Raw genomic sequence first — 13,175 nt, 5'->3', positions numbered from 1 at the left:
CTTTCCAACCCAGAGTGAGCAGCGGAGCATGCTTGGGGGAGACTTTGATGCGCGCTCACTCCGGATTATGCCCGGTTGAACTCCATGGGATTTACACAGGCCCGGATCAGGTCTGGCATTTTTCATTCCAAGGCGCTTCTCATCGGAGCTCAGAAGCAAACGGGATGGAAACAGCCCCAAGGGACTCTTTATAAAACTCAGAACAACTGGACCGGTGTGGGGTGGGCGACCCTGCTTGACTCCGAACTGAAACCTACAGTCGCGCGGCGGAATCCAACGAGAAAGAGATCCCTTACCTAGAGCCACGCCGTTTTAACCGTCTTACAGTGAAATCTCGATGCGTTTGTACATTTTACACGGGGCACAGCCCGGATCTGGAACGATGCGGAAGCCCCCATAGCATTTGCAATCCCGAGATTCTCACACCTAAATAAAGGGGGGGGGGTCGCATTGACTTCAAAGCGACAGCAAGAGTCGTTTGGAGTTCGTTTCGTTTTCTTTTTTAAAAAGGATTTTGGATTAACAGTGCCATCCTAAACAGAAGTACAAGAATTGAATTTAAAACAATCCCTTATAGGGGCTACTGGGGTCTTCCTCTTTTCTAGAATTACCCATTGACTTCAACGGATTTAGGAGGTTACAGGTCTGCTTGGGGCGGCAGTGTAAGTCTACCCCTAAGCACAGCCCGGCTCACTCTGAGAAAAGGGGCATCTTTAGCTCTTCAGCATTCGTTCATCCGGTCCGAGAGAAAGCGCGGGAGGGGCATTTGTAATGCCGTTGAGCATTCTGAGAGGGCGCCGGCGCCGGAAACCAAAGAGGGCTTTAAACTCCGGCGGCAAGCGAGTCATTTCAATAACTCGACTCGGATCCGCGGGACAAGCAACGCCAACCGGGATGCAGAGACAGACTGGGATTTGAGAGACCCAGGTTCGAATCTCCGCTCTGCCATGAAACCTTCGGCCAGTTACACACTCTTCCCTTAACTTACCTCACTGGGTTGTTATGAGATAAAACAGAGGCGTAGGAGGACTATGTTGTGAGGATATAACAGAGATCCCAGCCAGGGTATCAGTAAAGCAAATAAATACATAAATAAGTTGTTTAGGACTGGCTCAAAGTGGAAGAAATTATATGCGGTTTGTGTGAGTCTGTGTAAAATGGGTTGTGAGGTTCCGCTTGTAGTGTGAACCCTGAGCATTTACTCAGCGGTAAGTCCCTCTGTGCATAATAGGTTTACTCCCATCCTAGGTAGGTATGCCAAGCCCTTTGACTCCCTCTTGATTCTAACAGGCAACTTAGACCTGACGCTTGATGCTGCATTCCTAAGGATGATTACTCGAGAGTAAGCTCGGCAGAAGGCGACTGACAGTGCGGTCCTATGCAGAGTTACTCCAGTCGAAGCCCCTTGAAATCAATAAACTGCCGGGGGATCGTCTCGGTCCAGGATTGCACCGTTTCTTCCGGCTGCTATTAGCCCTTCGCTGAGACTGGGCGGCGGTGAAACCCGCAATGTAAGAAGGGGAAGGGGAAGACTGGGCGGGGGAGGGCATCCTCTAGATCTAGAAAACATGAACTTTTTAGCCATGCAAGTCGTTCAGCGAGCCGGCAGAACTGGAGGAGGGCCGAGGGGCAGGCGACCCTATGCCTTGGCTCCATCTGTTCTCTAGGAGGATGCCTTGCGAATCGGATCAAAACATTCGGATCGAAACGAGGAGAAAGCTGGGCCTGTCCTTGTTCACAAGCGAGCTTTCCATTTATATAGGCTTTCGAGCTAAAAGAGGCTGAGGAGGCGACAAAGAGACGTTGCTGAACTAAAGTCGCCTCTGGCAGATTCCTACTGTCTTAAATGATAATAGTCGTTCTTGTAGATGGGAATGCCTCCCTCTCAAATATGATCTAGCACTGCCGGGGGAGTTTTCACGGGATGTCCCTGCATTCATACACACGGCATCACTTATATTTGAATTTGTAGCGCAAGGGCTGAGGCGACAAGGTTATCTCATTGTATTCTCAGGAACTTCCGAGCTAGACAGAAATCTTCCTTAGATAAACTTTCGAAAAGAGGTTTGCTCACCCGATGGAGCTTAGCAGGCTCGGTTGTCCCAACAACAGGTTGTCCTGCCTGCACCCCGGTTTGACTTCTGGATCCTGGCCCTCAAGCCCTGCACTAGAGATAATCTAGATAGGATACAGGGATTACCAGCCCATCCTAAAAGAGATACACATGGTACCCCCACCCCACTCCCCTAAGATGTGAGACAAAGCGGGCAAGCGTTTGAGCTAGACAGAATTCTTTCGCAAACAGAGCTGGAAACTCATCTATTCTCCGTTGTCCAGAGACTACCGTTGCTAGTAGTGACTTTTACAGAGACCAAGCATGGGAGGGGCAGGACATACTTACTAGGGGCCCAGCAAGGTGCTGGGGTCCGGTCCCCCCCCCCCCGCTTTCAGAAATTAGGGGAGTTTTCCTCCTATGGAATAGGATGCTGGGCCATTTTGCAACCTTGTGCCAAGCCCAGAGAAATAGCGCTTGGGCAGCGGCAGGAAGAGAAGACTGAGATCAGAGGAACAGGTCTTCGTACCAGAACCTTATTCCCAAATATTTCTCTTTCGATTGTTGCCAGGCTCGGTGGCACTCCAAAGGTTTGCCTAAAAGTGGCTAAGCACGTTGTTTTTCAACTTAAAACACTTTGACTCGAAACTCAGTCGCATATTCAGGCCTTCTAGCCAAGCCAAAGTCTTTGCAGGGGAAGCCTTGGCAGAAATTTCCTTCCGGGTCTCGTTCGCATTACTTTCTATTCCTTTGATCCGGGATTCTTTGGTTTCTCCAAACATTTTCTGAGATGTTTGGGGGGCGGGGGGTGAACTATGCCTGCAACCCGCTCGGTCCCCCTAGATTGACACACGGAGGGGCCAAAGCAGACTGCGTTGAGAATTCCCTGCAGGGATAGTTTTAAAATTCAATTCTTGTTTTAAATTCAATTCTGGAGTGTCCGGACGCAGAAGTCCCAAAACACTTCCATGGTTAGTGTCAGGCAACAGTGTGATTCCTTTACCCAGCCAAGATATCGCCTATAGAGCGTGGTTGAGCCCATGTCCTATGGTTCAATACGGCGCACACGCTAACTGTTAGGATTTTTGGCAGAGATCGGCTGGCTCCCCCATGCCTGCAATCGTGTCCGAAATGGTTCGTGGCAGGCGTCTGAAAACGCCCGGTGGAACATCTCGGCCTTGGCAGCCACACGAGCGAGAGCCGAGACTGTCTGGGGGAAGAACCTGGGCGGGCCGAGACAGCGGAGAAGTCTGGCTTTCGGCGCAAAGACGTCGGCGGCCAGAGCGAAACTGTTTATCCATTCAAAGGTGAACTGGACCCGCCCGAGGTCCACGTTGCGAAAGCGGGTGACAGTTTCATCTTGCATGCAAGGGTCTTTTTTTTTTGAGAGAGAGAGAGAGAGAGAGAGACTAAACGCTTCGTATAGGTCGATAGAATTGGAAGCATAAAAGAAAACAGATAAAAACTCCCTTGGTCAATTTCACTGGGCTGAAGAACTCCCCACTGCCCACTTCAAAGGCGGCGAACTGTCACGTGAGGCTGCTGTCACCTTTGAAAACAAGGTCCTCTTCCTCGGGACTGTACAAGGCTTTTGTTGAGGGTCCCCCCCCCATGCATAGAGAGTGAAGGGGAGCACAGATAAATATTTAGTGCGCAAATAAAGCAATTCTATGCAGATTTACGCCAATCGAAACCCACTGAAATCTATGGAAATTTACAGCGCAGCCATATGCAGGGTTATGCACGGTCTACACCCATTGAAACGAACAGACAAGGCTAGAGAAGCCTGCGTACGATTGCACAGTAAATACAAGTGGGTCAGGTAGGGAAAATAACCGGATTGCTATTCCGGACCGATTCCTATATATTCCATCATCATTTACAAGCGCTCCAGCGCGCACAGAGACAGTGCCTGAACTCCATCGCCTTTCCCCGCTCTTTCTAGTTTCTGGAGGGAGGCAGTAAAGATGCACCAGTCCTCGGAAAGCTAAGAATGTTTTGCGATCGTCCTCGGAACGAGATGTTGGCCACGCAGCGGAATATGTTCGGAAAGCAAAGTCCCTCCTCCTTGAATGAGACCTTCATGTAGAATTCGTAGCAGACCAGCACAGCGGACTGCAGTTTCCCCAACGCTAAACTGCGGAGAGCGTATCCAACTGAGTATCCCCCCATTAACTGGCTAGAACCAAATGGAAAGGAGGAAGAATTCCCCGGAAAGGAGGGGAACCAGGGACTTGGGGGCGGGGGGTGTTCCTTCCTAGGGATCCACACTTACATAGGGTTTCCACTCTATCGCGAGTACAGACTAATTCGTGCCTCCTTGTTTTGTATTTGCAAGCCCTTTCGAGGCCTGCGCTAGAATTTTCAGGCCGCGTTGCAACGTTGGCAATAGAAGAATGAAGAATTCTTCCCGGGCGGGTTCTAGCGAACCAAAGAGTGGATTGTCCCCCATTCTTAGTTTAAAACAGACGGGCTTTTAAAAGATTATCCACGCCCTAATGTGTTCGAGATCGGGGAGTTATTAGTCTCAGGGGGCACTTAGACCGGATTAATGACTTCTTAACACCTTTAGCTACCCTGCGGTGGCTTTAAACCAAATCTAAAACATCCCGTGGAGATCAATGATATGTACATCCTAGTAAATAAGTGTTTTTAAGAACAGCCTAAGGATGAGTTTCCCCGCCGTCCCCGCCCCCACGCACATACAAATTTCAATGCGAGTTAAGAAGAAAGGCTATGGGGCTATAGTTATTCCAGAATAATAAAATGGCGGGGGGGGGGGGTTGATGGTAATACAGAGAAATCTTGGCAAGAAAGACTCCCCACCAGAAGTAAAAAAAAATTCTTGCGTACAATCGCAGCGGCAAATCTGTATTTCATAAACTGGAATCGAAAAGGGGGCTACCATTTCCTCTTAAATGCAAAGGTTTTTTTAAAAAAAAAAAACTGGAAAGGAGTATATCAGATGCTCCTTCCTGCCCAAGAACGGTTAGCGGTGGTACATAGAACAGTCGGAAAGAGGGAAGATGACAGAGCGCGTCTGACCGGTTTCTTTGGTCAATTTCATCCTGTCCCTCTTCCTTCCCAGGCTGCCTAGGAAGTCCTTGCTGGGTTGGATAGAGATCTTCGGTGGAAACCACAGATCCTAAACACACCGGGAAAGCAGGGAGCGGTAGCTCTCTCAGCCTTCCTCCAAGGAACACAGCAGTCTTTTCAGCCATCACAACAGCCCTGTGAGGTTTGCCAGGGTAACCCAAGACAATGAAATGTGCTCGGAGGACTGAATGTGTTTTCCCCACAGTTAAAGCACCATCGCCTCACCCGGGCGGCTTCGTACATTTCGCGGTGACTCGGGCAAGGAATCTCCGTTTTTATGGCAAGCGGTCTTGCTAGTTTGACGGGCAACTGGGAACTCCGCAGCGCCGAAGAAACGCAGGGCATACCCTTCCCCCTAACTTCACCCGTTACCTAATTCCGTCGAGTGGACTTCATCGATGTCTTGCGGGCAAGATTTAAATTCCACCAAAGATTTATTCTCAGAATGCGTCCGGAAGGAGCGACAGATCCAAGGCCTGGTCGCCAACTGCCCCCGTTTTGCAGGCATCTCCGCTTCACACCCCGCTGCTTGAGATATTTTTCCAGCCGCCTCCGGAAGCAAAACCGACCTTCTAGTTTCCAGGAGCCCGTTGAAGAGGGAAAGGTTCGCCAGCCCAGTCCTCGTCTCTGCAAGCTCTTCAGCCGGTAAGCAAGTTTCCTTGACGTCAATGGCAAATCCTCCCTTGCTTACAAGGGGTTTGGATTTCCGGGAACTCTTTGCAGCGTTCACACGTGCCCACGTGCAGGCCGATCCTAGGCGTGTTGACTGGGAGATAAATGTCCCACTGGCTTCAGCGGAGTCTACTCTCAAGCCAGCGTGCCTAAGGCTCCAAAGATGTCAATCGGACTTCCTTGCACCGTGTTTAGAATCAGGATTAAGAGCTTTGGGGATCGCCGCAGCTCCAGTTCAAGCACCCCAGGCTGAGAGGCCTTGCCTTTACATTTGGGCCGGGCCCCCAGAATCCGAAGTCGGTGGTTTGCAAAGGCTATTCCAGTCTGGTCCCAATCCGCGCACCTCTTTTGGAAACCTACCCCACTGCAATAAGCGAGACGTATATGACTTTTTGAGTTCAAGGCTCCAAATCTGTATAGGTTTATTTGAGAGTGAGTACCATCGAAGGAGGGGGTGGGAGAAGATCGTGATAACTGCCCCTTAGGTTGTCAGCAAAACGTGTTTATTGGCAAATAAGCCCAACTGGTGTTAATAGGCCTTACTCCCAGGTAAGCATGCTCCTCCCTAAGAGGCCTGAATCCCGCAGAAGCAGAGGCAAAGAAACCGGCTTAACTTCTAAAACCCCACGACATTGGTAGACTTCTGGGCTGTTTTATTTGGGCCTAAACTGGGCCGAATCAGCCCACAGAGGTGGGGAAACAGAACCCGGGCTGAATGAGATCAGGGAACCCGAGCGGGGCTGTCCTTTCCCCAAGCGATTCTAAACAATCAAGCGGTCAGTTTTCTCCCCACCGCCTGCAGTTTCCCTATCACCCTCGCTTTCCAACGCACCCCCCTACCCCACTCGTAGCTCAAAGCAGACTCGAGAGGCCCAAGGGGGATAAAAACAGGGAGGATTAAGGGAGATTCTTGAGACCCAGCCGGAGTGAAGCTCTTTGGCTTCAATGGAGCCGAAGGACTTCGAATGTGGGCTGGATCCTGCACGTGCCCCCACCAATGGGCAATGCGCCATTGCAAGGGTGTAAAAAAAATACCATCCTAGCAGCGTCCCTTGCGCAGAGTCTAGCGGGACTTAGAACTACAGCCTGTTGCAAAGCCCGGCGTCCCAACGACCTCCCACCCTGACGTTTTAAATCACTTTCTTTCAAATCCATGAAACTGTCTCATCCAGGCAGCCCCTGGGCTCATCTAGGTCATCACGGTCGCCTTTGGATCATCTCTCCCGGGTCTGCCCGCTCACCTCCCACCTGATCCTGTGACCTTCTGCGGAGCAAGGCATCCTATGCACCGGCTCTCCGTTGAATGGCTTCGGAAGACAGGTTCTGCGAATGAGCATCCTGACGTTACCCACTACCACGCGCAAAACCCAGCCAGAGTGCCTTTTCTAAAAGTGCCCCAGCCTGGAGCAGAAAAGCTGAGATAAGGGCGCGGGGCCTGCTAGGGCTCCTCCATCCACAAACCTCCACCCACCTATAAAACGAACAGGCCGGGAGACTCCAGGCTAGAATATTCCGCCTGGAAGCTTCCTGCAAGGGTCTTTTATTCTTGCGCCCCACACCCGTAGTCTGAAATGGCCAGACACGTGTTTATATGCCTGTCTTACTTCTCGGTTAAACAGATTTTGCAGGCTCAAAAACTTGCCAAACCTGTTGGCCCTGGGCTGGGCAAAGGGACGAACCAGCCTCCACTTTCCACGGCCCGGGACTTCCCAGTCTTCTTCGCCTCCCTCTGGAAGGGGGACTCCTGGCCCAGTTCATTCTGGGGCAGTTCGCAGAGACACTTCCCGCACTTCCCCGGATCCCCACCCGAGGCCAGGCCAGGCAGTCCTCTGGCCTTTTGGATTTCCTTTCCTTGTCAGCCCTCCCAGGCTTTTGTTGGAAAGTCCAACTAGAAACTATTTTCAGCCATCGGTTAAACAAACGAACAGGCCATCGACTAGGCGGCATAACGAGCATTTCAAAGCGGAAGCGCGGGCACCGGTGTGGGCGAGGAAGGTTCTAAACAAACACCTTTCTTTAAAAAATGCATTTTATGAAATTAAAATGTGAAATTAAAGGTTTTTTTTTTTTTTAAGGATTGATGAAATTGCAGATTTAAAGAATGCTCAGCTGGAGAGATCTCCCGCGTAAGCCCCAATTAAAAATCGGGAACTGCCCAGTAGGCCTTGCGCAGGAGATCTTCCCCATGGAGCTCCTAAAGCCATTCGGGCTTCGGAGGGTGTGATTCCGTTCAGGGCCCTATTGCAAAGCAGCAGTCTTCTCCACTGAGCCTACCAACCCATTCCCCGCTGGATCTTGCCCCTTCATACGCCTCTTTCCCTCCTCCACCGACCAGGACCATGACCTCTTACAGGTCCCGGCCAGGCCTGGAGGACTGGTCCCCTCTCTGCTTCTTTCTGTCAAAACAGGTCGTTCACACGACCCGGAGATGCCCCGTAAGCCACAGCAGGCCGAAAGCTCTCCTCAACACATGTCAGCCTTTCCTTTGCACCAATCGTAGCAACCAGGACCGGCGGTGAACGGATGGAGCCCCTCGGAAATATTAACGTGCGGGCACGCGGCTTAAGACAGGTCGGAATGAATTGATTCTGACTCGGGCATCAGCTTGCACGCCTGCGTTTCGGGCACCGTCTCTCTCCCTATCCCCGCAGCCCCTTCATCCAAAATATCGTATTTAAAATAGATATTCTCGTATATATTTTTCACACTTTTTCTCCCGTCTCCAGAAAACCTAGGGCGAGGGGGAGGGCAACCAACGGCGCGATTCAGTTTTGTTCTCAAGAATCCGATTATGTTTTTAAAAAACGTGGTTTAAACTGAAGTCTGAAAGCGGTTGGTTCGGATTTATTTTTCGAAAGGCATTGCTACCCGCCTCCAGCCCTCTGGAGCTAGAGGGCTGCCTCTTAAGAAAAGCCAGATCGGGAGAAGAGATGGGCAAAGATGTGCGCCGGTAACTCCGAGTCCAGCGCGCCCAAGGCACTGATTTAAAAAAGCCAGTTCGTGGACATGGGGGGGGGGGCGCTTTAAAGCGGGGCTCCTTGTAAAAATCTAAGATTTCCTAGAGCTGAAACGGTCACTGGAGGGGCCGCTGCATCGCTATGGATGCGATTTCGAGACGGATTTCCGGGGAAGATCTCCTGCGCACCAAAAGCAGGAGAAACAGGGAGTGATTTTTAACCCACCCACCCCCCGCGCTCCAGGCACTGAACCCCCCGCGCACGTCTGGCCGAGTTAGCGTGGGGGCTCCGGGCAAGGCTCCCCGCTCTGCTGCCGGGCCACTTACCGTCCTGCTGCTGCGTGTCGCTGCCGCTGGTCAGCCCGGGCGACTCCAGCAGGCTCCTGCCGCTTTCCCCGACGCCCTCGTCGGCCTGCGCCGCCGCCAAGTCGCCGGCCTCCTCGAGATCCAACAGGTGGCTGACGGAGAAGTTCTTCTTGGCCTGCAGGCTGTCCAGGTGCCCGGGGCTCTCCAGGCGGCCGGCCAGGGCGGGCGGAGGCCTCTCCAGGACGTGCGCGTAGCTGGAAGCCATGGCTCGGGCGCCCGGGCCCCAGGAGGGCGAAGGCGAGAGGAGAAGGCAGGACGCGGCGCCCCGCCGGCGAGCCTCCCCTCCGCACGCCGCCGCCGCCGCCGCCGCCGCCGCCTTCCCGGCGCTGCCGTCGAGCCAAGCTCCCCGCAGCAATCCACAGCCGGCGCGCCCGGCGCTCTCTCCGTCCAGTCCCCCTCGGCTCCCGGCGCTGCCCGAAGGTGTCTCTCTGCCGGCCGCCCCCTCGCCTCTGCCGGCCTGGGCGCGCTCCTTCGACGGCCGGGCGAAAGAAGGCGGCGAGGGCGGGCCGTCGGGCGGGGCGGGAGGCTCGCAGCTGGGCTGCGCCGCGGACGGAGCGCCTCTCCGGATCCCCTCGGCTGCTGGCGGGAGGAGCGGAGGAGGAGGAGGAGAAGGGGGCAGGTTCGGGGGGCTTGCCCGCCCCCTCTTGCCCGCCCCCCCCCCCGAGCAGCGGCGCTCTGGCACTTCAAACGGCCCCGCCTGGCATGTGCGGGGCGGGGGGGGGAGCTTGCGAGCCCCTGGGGAGGGCAGATCCAGACTTAATAGGAGCCTCTAATTACGTGGCAAAGGCTTTGTGCTGTGCCTGACGTTTTACAGACCTCCTGCCTCCACCCTATCCCCAGAAAGCGCTCCCCCCGCTTCTCCTTCTACCCTTTCCAGCCCAGCCTCGCCAAACTCACACGCGGGTTAACCCGCCCCCCCCCCCTTAGCGACTTTGTAGTTAGTTGCGATCGAAGAATCTCACCCTCTCCCCTTCCTTCCAAGCACGGGGTCAACATGCCCCCGTCTGCCCGGCAAATGCTGTGGATTAGTTTAAGCAGGAGAAACAGTTTAAGGTCCAGCTGGAAATTCTCATTTGGGCGGGGGACTGTTCCCCTTCAGTCTAATCAGCTTCTCCTAGTCCTTAAAAAAGTTTCCTGTTTGTTCTAAGAGTTTTGCTTCAAGCTATTAACTCCAAGGAAAAACAGAGACACCAAAGGAAGGGGCAGAGATGTCCCCTTTCTGTCGCTCTCCCTGCCTGTATTAAATCCCGGAGGCTGATTCACACATGCCTGTATCTCACGTGATTATTCAGCGTTGGACGATTGCAGTTCAAGCTATGAACAGAATCCAGCTGGAAGTGCTGCGTTGGTGGCGATAGGAAATCACTGCCTGTGGGGGCAAGCGCATTGGATTGTTCATACATGCCTGGCATCCGTAAGCATTGCAATTGTCAATCAAAACTGGCCTTGGCACAATCTATTCTGGCATAACCAGGGCTTTTTTTCAGCTGGAACGGGGTAGAAGGGAGTTCCGGCACCTCTAGAAAATGGTCACATGGCCGGTGGCCCCACCCCCTGATCTCCAGACAGAGGGAAGTTTAGATTGCCCTCCCGCCAACCTAAACTCCCCTCTGGAGATCAGGGGGCGGGGCCACTGGCCATTTTCCAGGAGGGCGACTTAAACTTTTAAAAACTGCCCCCTTGTTCCAGCTGACCCAAAGTGAAGTCATTGTGCGGTCCTGAGTTCCACCACCTTTTTTCCCAGGAAAAAAAGCCCTGAGTATAACTGTTATATTCAAGGGGCGGGTTTTTGTTTGTTTGCTTATTTTGGGCCGCGCCTGGGTGTGCTGAGGCCTGCATGCAGAGTTCTTGCACAATGCGTTCGCAGTTACAAAACAAATGCATTTGTACACAATTTGCAATTTACATTATTTATAATGTTAAACATTTTTAATCTCCATTTGTGTCAATGGGCTAAGTAAAGTATGTGCTTCTTCTCTTCCACTGAAATTTAACTTTACTTTGACCCAGTAGTGGGTCTGAAGCTGTAATCTTCTGCCCAGCTAAAAAGCAAAATGAAAAGAATCTTTCAGCCCCATTGATAAAGTTAAACAGATGCTATGCAGGGCAATCTTAAGCACATTTTCTTAAGAGTAAGACCCATCCAATAGACTTGATGCAACCTGCTTAGGATTGCTGTGTAACTCTCTCGTTGAAATAAACGAGGCCACATGTATAACTTTGACTGGATAGTGTCCTAGTATTTATATTAAAAGGTGAACATGTAATCAACTTTTAAGTACATGTGCAATACATACACACAAACAGAGAGAGCATTAAAACATATTGACAGCATTTTATATTTTGCATCTTCACAGTGTATAAATACAGAAATATAGATGCCCGCACACATAAATATCCCTTTTCATAATACAGTAACCGACTTACCTAATCCATTTTAACAAACACAATTTTGGGGAGAGTGCATGCATTCACTTTATGCTCTGTGGCAATGCTCAGAGGAAAACCTCAGAAAGTTTACTGATGGTGGTGTGTGGTGGCGCCACTCCAGAAGGGCTTTCTGGGCCTTAAAACTTTTAATGTACAGTTTCCTACTGTTTTCTCATCTATTATTACCATATTGCAAAACAGATCCTTATTAGGACCGTTCTGCAGATTTGGGCAACTGAAGCTGCCGCCTAGATACTTTGCCCATGGCCATTCGTTGCCCAGAAGAGAGAGAGATGTTGTGTTATAATCTGGATTTTCCTGGCAATTTAATTCATTCCGCATTCAGCAATGGAGCTGCAGCCAGTCCCAGCTTTCAGGCGAGTGTGCATGCATGGCGAGTGTATCATGCATGCACACTCACTTTCAGGCAAGTGTGCATGCATGATACATGTGCTTCCAAACACATGTATCATTCACCTAGTTCACCCATGACTGCAAATCATATATGCAAGTACCCACCCAGTCACATTTTAAACAGAAAGCATCCGCTTAGCTTTCAAGGTACGTCCAATGTGCAAATCAGCCCATGGCTTTATTTGAAGAGAAGTGTTTGGGGAAGGACCTTTATTTGCAAAGTCTGCTTGTCTTTCTGAATAGGAAAAAATAACAGGGTGTGTGTGAGAGAGGGAGGGAAAGAGGGGAGCGCCCCCCAACAAGTCATGCCAGGGCATGGAAGGGGGGGGGCTGAGCTTCAGCAGCAGCAGCCAGGCTGGGTTCTGAGCTGCTGCAGACAGGCCAGGATTTCCAACGCCACCATCCCCTGATTTGGGAAAAGAACGTCTGATGCCATCAAAGGGCTGTGCAGATCGAAACCAGATGTGCTTCTCCTGGTTCCTGCCATGCAGTTAATTAAGGAGCCGGGGTGAGGGAGGAGCTGTTTTGTCCTGACCTTTCTCTCGCTCTTTTTTTACAGCTCTGGCATGCGCCAGGCTATTTACCAAGCAGTAGGCAGTCCCTCCGTAGGCTGGAAAATATTGTTGTTGTGGCTGATTATTTATTTACTTCATTTATACCATGCCTCTCTGCCCAATGGACACCCAATGCAGCTGACATTGTTCTCCTTTGCTCTATTTATCCTCACAACAACCCTGTGAAGTAGGTCAGGCTGAAGTAGGTCAGGCTGAAGTAGGTCAGGCTGGTGGCCTTGGTCACCACTGGCCCAAGGTCAGCCAATAACCTTCCAGGGCAGAGTGGAGATTTGAACCTGGGTCTCCTGGATCCTAGTCTGACACTCTCACCAGTACACTACAGTAAAGAGTCCAGTAGCACCTTTAAGTCTAACCAACTTTATTGTAGCATAAGCTCTCAAGAACCACAGCTCTCTTTGTCAGATGCATCCGACGCAGAAACCTGTGGTTCTTGAAAGATTATGCTACAATAAAGTTGGTTAGACTTAAAGGTGCTACTGAACTCTTTACTGTAGTGTACTGGTGAGAGTGTCTGACTAGGATCCGGGAGACCCAGGTTCGAATCTCCAGACTAACCCGGCTAACTCGTCTGGATCTGTACACTATGGTGGTTCTCTAGTGGCAGGGAGGGTAG

General features: G+C 51.6%; 1 protein-coding gene across 3 annotated transcripts in view; it reads right to left on the bottom strand.

Annotated features, from left to right (window-relative positions):
* Positions 1-9,575, bottom strand: part of PRRX1 (paired related homeobox 1) — an 80,102-nt gene extending 70,527 nt beyond the window's left edge. For all 3 annotated transcript variants that reach the window (XM_054981437.1, XM_054981438.1, XM_054981439.1), the window contains exon 1: positions 9,105-9,575. In XM_054981437.1, the coding sequence (XP_054837412.1) occupies positions 9,105-9,348 (244 nt within the window). In that variant the 5' untranslated portion in view covers positions 9,349-9,575. The remainder of the gene's footprint in view (positions 1-9,104) is intronic.
* Positions 9,576-13,175: the final 3,600 nt, after the last annotated feature.

Source organism: Eublepharis macularius, chromosome 5 (genome assembly GCF_028583425.1).
Source record: "Eublepharis macularius isolate TG4126 chromosome 5, MPM_Emac_v1.0, whole genome shotgun sequence".
Taxonomy (NCBI): Eukaryota; Metazoa; Chordata; class Lepidosauria; order Squamata; family Eublepharidae; genus Eublepharis; species Eublepharis macularius.
Note: the sequence above shows the minus strand (reverse complement) of the source record. Positions and strands in the feature narration are given on the sequence as shown.